This window comes from Bactrocera neohumeralis, chromosome 2, assembly GCF_024586455.1.
Source record: "Bactrocera neohumeralis isolate Rockhampton chromosome 2, APGP_CSIRO_Bneo_wtdbg2-racon-allhic-juicebox.fasta_v2, whole genome shotgun sequence".
NCBI lineage: Eukaryota > Metazoa > Arthropoda > Insecta > Diptera > Tephritidae > Bactrocera > Bactrocera neohumeralis.
Window position 1 is genome coordinate 78,987,065 of NC_065919.1, and position 8,516 is coordinate 78,995,580.

General features: G+C 32.8%; 1 protein-coding gene across 1 annotated transcript in view; it reads left to right on the forward strand.

The window, feature by feature from the left end:
* Positions 1-6,924, forward strand: part of LOC126751405 (uncharacterized) — a 222,691-nt gene extending 215,767 nt beyond the window's left edge. Inside the window, exon 7 of the mRNA XM_050461652.1 lies at positions 816-6,924. Coding sequence (XP_050317609.1) covers positions 816-1,051 — 236 coding nt within the window. The 3' untranslated portion in view covers positions 1,052-6,924. The remainder of the gene's footprint in view (positions 1-815) is intronic.
* The last annotated feature ends 1,592 nt before the right edge of the window (positions 6,925-8,516 follow it).

The window sequence follows — 8,516 nt, forward strand, 5'->3', positions numbered from 1 at the left end:
TTTAAATATTTTTCTAACATAATATAAATTTTCGTTTGGTAAATTGAGCACAATTAAGAAAATTTTAAAACAAATTTTAAATACCTAATTGAGTAAATTAAGGTACATTTCTGACACTATCAATTTGGATGGCATGAAAGTCTCTTCGGGCATTACAATTGTATGATTATATAATGAAGTAGCTGAAGTCCCTTTAATTTATGACAACTTAAAAAATAATATATTATATTATATATAATATACTTAAAAAGGGATATACTAAGTTAAAGTATGATAGTTAGTTTGACGTGCTTTTGCACAACTCGACGCTGCTTAAATAATAGCAGCAATTTGAGACCATCGCAGTACAATTAAATAAATACTAAATGCATGCAAAAGCTTTTATCATAAACTAAAATAGCTACGACAGCTTAAATCGACTTAAGGCATTTTAACTCAATGCATAACTAATGAACTGAGCAGTGTTACATTAAATCATATGGATACCTCGCTACTTACTTTAAAATAAAATGAAAAGCCCCAACTTTTAGCCATAAAACTTAATCTTCTTCCACTTTTACTTCTTCTGCATTATTAAAAATTAACAAAAGTTGTTACATTGTGTGTTGTTTTTAAAGCGTCCGCTTATTCCGCACTTTCAACAACTCAACTGGCGCTGCAACACTTTCTGCCGTCGCCGGCATTGTTTATCCACCCATTGTATTAACTTGTAATCTCTTGGACATTCTTTAATTTTATCATTGTCTTTTATGCTCTTCTCAATATTTTCCTGCTTCATCTGCAACTTACTCCTTTTCTTCTTCTTATTTACACAGTGACATTGTCATCCGGCTCTAGTCTGCGTAATTTCTTCGAATACTTCTCGGCGGCCAGCTCCGCCGCCTCGACGACGGCCACATTCACGACGCAGAGCATAGCGCATCCATTGAAATTGACAGTATTGGCAGGTGCTGTATGGCGCTCGCAAGCGCTGCTCCTCGGCATGGCAGCTGGCCTGGCCGGTGCTTACAGCACATTAAGGCTGAAGCCAGCCACCAACGTCAGCAGATAGTTCAATCGCAGCAGATCGAACGCATTAATGCAATGAAGACGATGGCAGTCGAGGTGGCGAAATGGAAGCTATTGGCTGAAGGATGGCCTGTGAAAAAGCTGAGCCAAGCTATCTAGGAGACCAAAAGCGGAGGAGCGAAGCATAATTATAGGCGATGCAACAAAAGCTTTTAATTGCAAAGGCGAAAGCGAAACGGTGAAGACACAAAAAGCGCACGCGGCGGAGAGACGATACTATAAGTCAGTTTATTTAAGTAATGAAAAACACAAGCACACATACACACACATGCATATATACACGCGTATACATAGTGTCTACACGATAATTAAGTTAATTAGGCAGAGCTTAAGAATTGAACTGCTGTTGGCAAATAAATGAGCGAAAAGTTAATAACTTTTTGTTGTTGTTTTTGTCCTTTTTTTAACGGCATATTGAAGTATGCGAGATTTGCATGTTTGTAATTGAATATTGTTAATTCTGTTCTGTACAATTTACCATGTTAATTATGCATAAGTGAGAAAAAACAACAAAACAGAGAAAAAACACATTTAGCAAATAAGGCAAAGAAATTAAATGAAAAATGCAAAACAAATAAATATAATACTTACAATAAAAAAAATATTCTAGGTGTTAATTATTGTGGAATAATTGATATTAAATAAATATTTGTAAATAGTAAATGCGCACGCAATCTAACGGTTAAGCAAAATAAACAAAGGCGAAAGTAATTAATGCAAATAAACACCAATACATATACACTCGCATATACACATACACGTGCACACGCAAAGCTATGTAAATCAAATAGTGGCTAGTTTAAATCTTCTACAAATATTTTGGTTGAACAACGCCTTGCGAGTACTAGAGAACTCATAAGGAATGTTCAGAAAAGCAAATAAAATGTTTTTCCATAACAAATCAATTTAAAATATTATTTGTAGTGAGTATACATATATTCACTTAATTAAATTTTTTTATATTACAACTATTTAAATCTTCATTTATCTTTTTAAGATTTACTCATTTGATACTCAGCAAAAATAAGTTTATATTAGTATTAAAAATAAAAAAATAATTACTTAAAATTACCTATAGTTTATTTCGGTACATTTTGTAAGTTATAATACAATATTTTTTCATTAAAACAAATTTATTCCTCCAAATTTTTTCATATTTTATAAATGTCCAAAAAATATTAATTTAATAAATACTCAGATTTATCAAATAGCTTAGAAAGCTCGTTTTAATAAAAGCCATTATACATAGATAAAGATTTAATGTATAGGGTGCTCCATTTTGAGCTTTTCTACTTTTTTAAACAAAAAGCTCAAAAAATTCAGATTTAAAGGGGAATGTTTGTTATCATTCGAAAAAACATTCTTTGGCGTTTACTTTTTAAAAATTATCTTTATCAAATGTTGGCTGCAGCTACGGCTCAGATGTCCTATCCGTTAAGTCCAATTTTCGATGACTCGTTCGACTATTTCGACTGGTAACTGGCGAATGACACGCGTGATGTTTTGCTTCAAGGCCTGAATCAAAGTCCGCATAGATTTTATACTTTACATATCCCTAAGTGCGCCAAGTCGTTTCCATACGTCAGTCCGAGTTGCTACCAACGGTGTCGAATCGACTCTCCACGGTCTTCGTGTACACTCTCAGCTTTGGCTGCTATATTTTCTTCAATGCGTGCTGGGCATCGTCTATTCGGTTGAATATTATTCAGTAATGAATGCTGGGTCTCAAGATAGGTGATGGTGTTGCGATTAGTTAAAAAAAGGCTATTGAAAAAAGTACCTCTTCTGGAATCACCCGTTATAAAAAGTAATGTTGGCGTATTAAAAAAGCATACCTGTGTAACTTAGTATTAATTTATATTCTTTAAGAACACATAGTAAAATCATTGAAGCAAAAAATTAAATTCTTCTTTACAAACAATCTCCCACAGCGCTAACAAAAGTCCTCCGGTGACGCAGTGATTTTGACCTTCTTTATGGGTGAAGCCAAATAAAAATTCGTTTGTCCTTTATTTTAGTGCCAAAATTGCTCAAATTCGCCTCAAATTCAGCGTCGTGTCGGAGACAATGAACTCAAGATATGTCGAACTATGTCCACGATGACCAAAGACCAGACTCCAGAGGATCATAACTGCTGACGAATCGTGGGCTTATGTTTATGACGCGAAAACTAAAGCTCAGCCATCTCAATGGAAGTTTCCGCGTGAAGTTCGAATGTGATCGTTTTGTAACGGTTTTCTGCGATTGCGAAGGCGTCGTGCTTCATGAGTTCATGCCAAAGACGGATTTGTGGGACTACAGAAATTGGCTTCGCACCATGATGACGGCCCTGCTCACGCATCGTTGATTGTGAGCGAATATTTGACCGCAGCCACCGTCTTTTCCAGAACTGGCTCCCTGTGACTTGTTTTTTCTCCACACTGAAGAGGCCCATGTCATGACGACGTTACGCTTCGCTTGAGTAGATACAAACTACATCGAAAAAGCAGCTAAACAAGATCACGAAATATGTTTTTTTAAGTGCAGTTGCAGAAGTGGAATATATAGAGTGGTGATTACTTTGAAGGGGAGAAAATATATATTTAGAAATTTGAAACTTTTTCAACAAATTATTTTTAACAAACCTCGAGTCTCAAGCGACTTTCAAAAATGTAGTTTAAGGATGAACTAATGAATTGAGATGCAACAGCAGAAAGCATTAATTGTTAAGTGAAAAGAACCTGAAAGTATATAGATATAGATAAATTTTGTAAAACTTAATTGCACAAATATTTCAATTAAAAATTCAATTCGCAGATTCAGTTATAAAATGCTGGTACTTCTGCATTAGCAAAAATCAAGATGGAGCTTTCTTTAAGGGTCTGAAAACTGTCAAACTTATACTTTAATGGCAGGGTAAGAAATATTTGCGCACTAGCAAACAAGAATTGATAAATTTTCCTTCAAAATTCTTATAAAGATAGCATATCCCTGCTGCGGGATTATATAATTTAACATAATTACTTAGTGAGGCAAAGCAAGTGCTCGATTATCTTAAGTTAATTATTGTTTAGAAGAAATGAGTTTCATATTTAACATGTCATTGAATTACTTCACTATTTTCATAATTTTTATTAAAAGGTTCTTTTGAGTGCTTTATTGTATTAAAGAAGCACAGTGCCTCTGAAAAAAAAAACAAAATAAATAGCAGTCAGTCAGCACTGAATGTTTTACCTTGCTTTAATATCGAAGCATCTATTGCAACTGTTCTACAAATTTCAAGGAGCTTTTCACACCCTGTCACTTTCGCAAAAAGCCAAATCCTAAGCTGAGTATACAGGAAATTTAAATTTAATGAATCGAAGCCAGTCATTCTGTTAGGGATTTGTAATAGAATTAGTATTTCAGAATAATTCCAGCCCTTCATTGACAAGAATTATTTGTTAAGTATTTAGTTCAAAGTTTTATACCGTTTTCAGTCCCACATTTCTCACGAAGTCAAACGACGCTTCTAAATAATAAAATTAAGTAATCTTATATTTTTAACAGAATAAAAACCTAGTTCGCATTTATGTGAAGAAAAGTTAACTGAAATATATATTTTTTTTGTTTATGAAATAAATTGCGAGCTTCTTAACCAAACTTACTAACATAGCATATTATATTGGACAGTTTTCGTCAGAAAGTTGACTGCCTAGAATCTTTTAAAAGATTATACGGCAGAAACATTTACTAGTTCCAAAGTTCTGCTTGAATAAGCAGTAGCACAAATTAGCTCTCGGTGGTCCGTTCGAGTGATTTTGGTGCATAGTTTGGGTATGAAACGCGTTCTTTCTGGACTCGTCCCTATAAAACTAAATTTTTTTCAAAAAAAGTAGAGTAAAAAGGTTGTCTTTTGGACATGCTTGATCGACTGAATTCCGATACCACATTCATAAAGAGCATTATAACTGCCAATGAGACACGAGTTTATGAGTTTGACATACACACAAGTCAACAATCATTGGAATCGGACCCGTGTTACGTCTGCTGGGGATTACTTTGAAGGCGAAAAATAAATACTGATGAAAAATTTAATATTTTGCGTTTTACTTTCTGTTTTATTAAACTTAAGTAGAATTTGTTTTTTTTTTTCAATATTTGGTACCGCATATTTTTCTGCTGTTTCAACCTAAGCTTCTGTATACAAAGCTGAAGTAAATCTTCTGAACTTGTCTTAAAATTTAAAGAGTATTTTACATTATGTTCGCGCTTAAACCAAAAAATTATGCAGACTCAAGAATTTTTTTTGCAGTTATAAAGTATAAAGTATAAATTGAATTAAATATATATGTACATAAACCAAAGAAATGTAATTGTATGATTAAAAGCATGTTGAATTGTTTCAAATGATTTAAAAAATACAAGAAAAAAAGCTTTTAAAAACATGTGTTTAAAAAACAACTGTTATACAGACATAAATGTTTGCAATTAAGTACATATGTATGTTAACACTCGCATTTACATGCATGTACAGGGTGAGCCAATTTTTATTTTTATATGTAGGTTAAGGCAGATTAGATCATGACATTGACATGTAAAATAATTTTAAAAGTTTTTAGTCGATCGAGTTGGTACCAAGATATGTCTAACTTCAACTCAGTTAAATTGTCGGCATGAGACACTTCACTCCGCAATAATAAACTGGAATATTGGCGATTTGGATTGAGTTGATTTTGATGAGGCACGAAACTCATTTCATAATATTGTGTCTGACTACGTTATTAAAAAAATGAATTTTGGTATCCACTGTAGGTCTCTAAAACATGACCAAATTGTGAATGAATAGTAGCGTGTTTGCGAAAAATAACATTTTTGTTAGTTAGTTGCCCAGCTTTATGAAATAGTCAATAGAAATTGATAATTATGGTCTTAGCTCTATATATACATAATGCAACAAAATCACCCAAAATGATATTTCAAAAAACGTATTTTACTAAGTTCGTATGACTGTCCTCAATTACTATGCCTAATATGAGCGCTACCTGTCAAACAGTTTGCTTTATTTCTAATCAAATTTCGTGGACGGAATTGTTGTGAATGATGGAAAAGCCTTACCGTGGTTTAGTTTCATCAAATACACAAACATATGGGTGGTACTAAACTTTCAAAGGCGTTAGAGGAGTCGGACATATTCATGGAGAGCATTATAACTGGTGATGACACTTTGGCTTATGAGTTTGACATACAAACAAGTCGAAAATCATCGGAATGGAACCCATTTTCGTTCGATCGAAGAGATAAAACAAAATTCGCTGAAGGAGCTGAAGGCCATTCCAAAATGTGCTTATGAAAAGTTGGGGGGGTGGGGATTATTTTGAAGGCAACAAAAAAATACTGATATTTAATTAAATATTATTATTTACAATTTCCGGTTACTTTTTTATAACAATGTATATTCCATGTACGTAGAGACACGTTGCGAAAAAAACTATTTTCTTTCTGCCACAAAAGCTTCAAATACATAAAACCAATAACAAAAAGAGGTGACGGTGACTATTCGTACAGATCAACAATTGGACTACGTCTGATATATTTTTGTGGAGGGATCTGAAAAGCACTGTTAATCCAGTAAACTGCAAACAGCGCTCTAACACTGGACATTTTGGAAAAGTAATGGAACTTACAGCAAAATGATCCTGTGGCCAATAGAATCGGCCAATCGATTCATGTTGTATTCAAACAAATCGCTCAATGAGGCCTAAATATAAATATCGCGTTTAAAAAAGGTTAGCATTTTTTTCAATTCTTTTCTCTATTTTCATACTAACACCAAAGATGACACACCCTGTACATAAAAACCTTTAAATAATAATCAAATACGCATAAGTAATGAAATAGACAGACAAACAGAAAAACTCACGAATGCAATTAGTAAATAAATGAATAAATTTAATATAAATGTATGTATATGCTCTTTATAAAAATGTTTGTATATATGTGCTAGTGTAAGTGCAGTTATAAATATACAAAAAATATGCATGTAATGACATTGTATACGTGTAATGAATATGCAATGATAATGCAAGTAATTAAATCGCGGAGCAGCATAAAAATTACCACACAACAAAGTACTCACACATACATACACAAACGCACACACACATTCGTACAGAACCAAAGTGTGTAAATTAATATAATAAATACATTAACTTTGAAATATACATGTAATGTATGGATAAATAAATTTTTGAAAGTGCAAAAAGTTATAAATAAATAATGATAAAGAAATAAAAAAATTAAAAGATAAAAAATAAACAGATTTTTTTTGTACAGTTCAGTGGTTATGTTTATGTGTTTGTAACGGCACTTATCGAGTTGTTGGTGTACGACGTTATCTGCTGACAATGTCACTGTCAAATATTTTGATTGCACATTGAACCGGTGATGAGTTGATGAGGGCAAAAAATTAAATAGCAACGCCACAACAATACAGACACATTATCCTGTTATGTCCACAGGTACATATATAGTTGTTGTTGTTGTTGTTGTAATTTTGTTGTAATTTTTATAATTTATACTTGCTTGTGCTTCACGTTGTTGTTGTAATTTATAATATTTGTTGTTGTTGTAATTTATTTTTTGTTGTAATTTATATTTTGTTGTTTTTTATTATTGTTTTTCTTTTTGTTGTTATTTTTACTGTTGTTGTTGTTATTATTACTGCTTCTGTTATTTTGGTTCTTGTCATCGGCAAGCGTTGATTGACGTAGGATAAACACCGGTTTTGCATGATTTAACAATTAACACATACTGTCGCTCACACACGCTCACACACACACTAGTCTTACAATTATTTGATGCAATTTTTTGCCGACTTTAATTAATTATACATTTGTTTAATCGCATTTATTTATTTGATTCATTGCGTATTGCGCGTAAAGATTATAATTCGCTCAAGTTTATTAAACGATAAAAGTAAATGCCAGACATTAGCACAAACAACAACCGATTTAATTGCAGATAAAATACAAAAATATTTAAACATATTTTTTTACACTTTAAATGTTTTTCTGGTGCAATAACTTATAATTTATTAATATTTTTTTGCATTGTCCATTTAATTGCCATCAATTGTCTAAATAGTTTCCAGCCTGATGTAGGTAGCAGAAAAAAGTGCGGTAATGATTTAAAATAAAAGTTTTTTTCGACATGTGGTTTTTAAAAAGAAAGATAGTTTAATATTATGGCCAAAAATTCAGCTTTATTATGAAGATGAGCCTCCGGCTTACCCGCGTATACAAGCGACTTCACATAACCCCACAAAAAGTAGTCCAGCGTTGTTAAATCTGACGATCTCGGAGGCCACGCCACAGCCCCACGGCGGAAGATAATGCGCTCATCAAAAGTTTTCTTCAGTAAATTGATTCAACGTAGCATGTAATGCTGTCTTGTTGAAACCAAAGATCGTTTACATCAACATCCGCTAA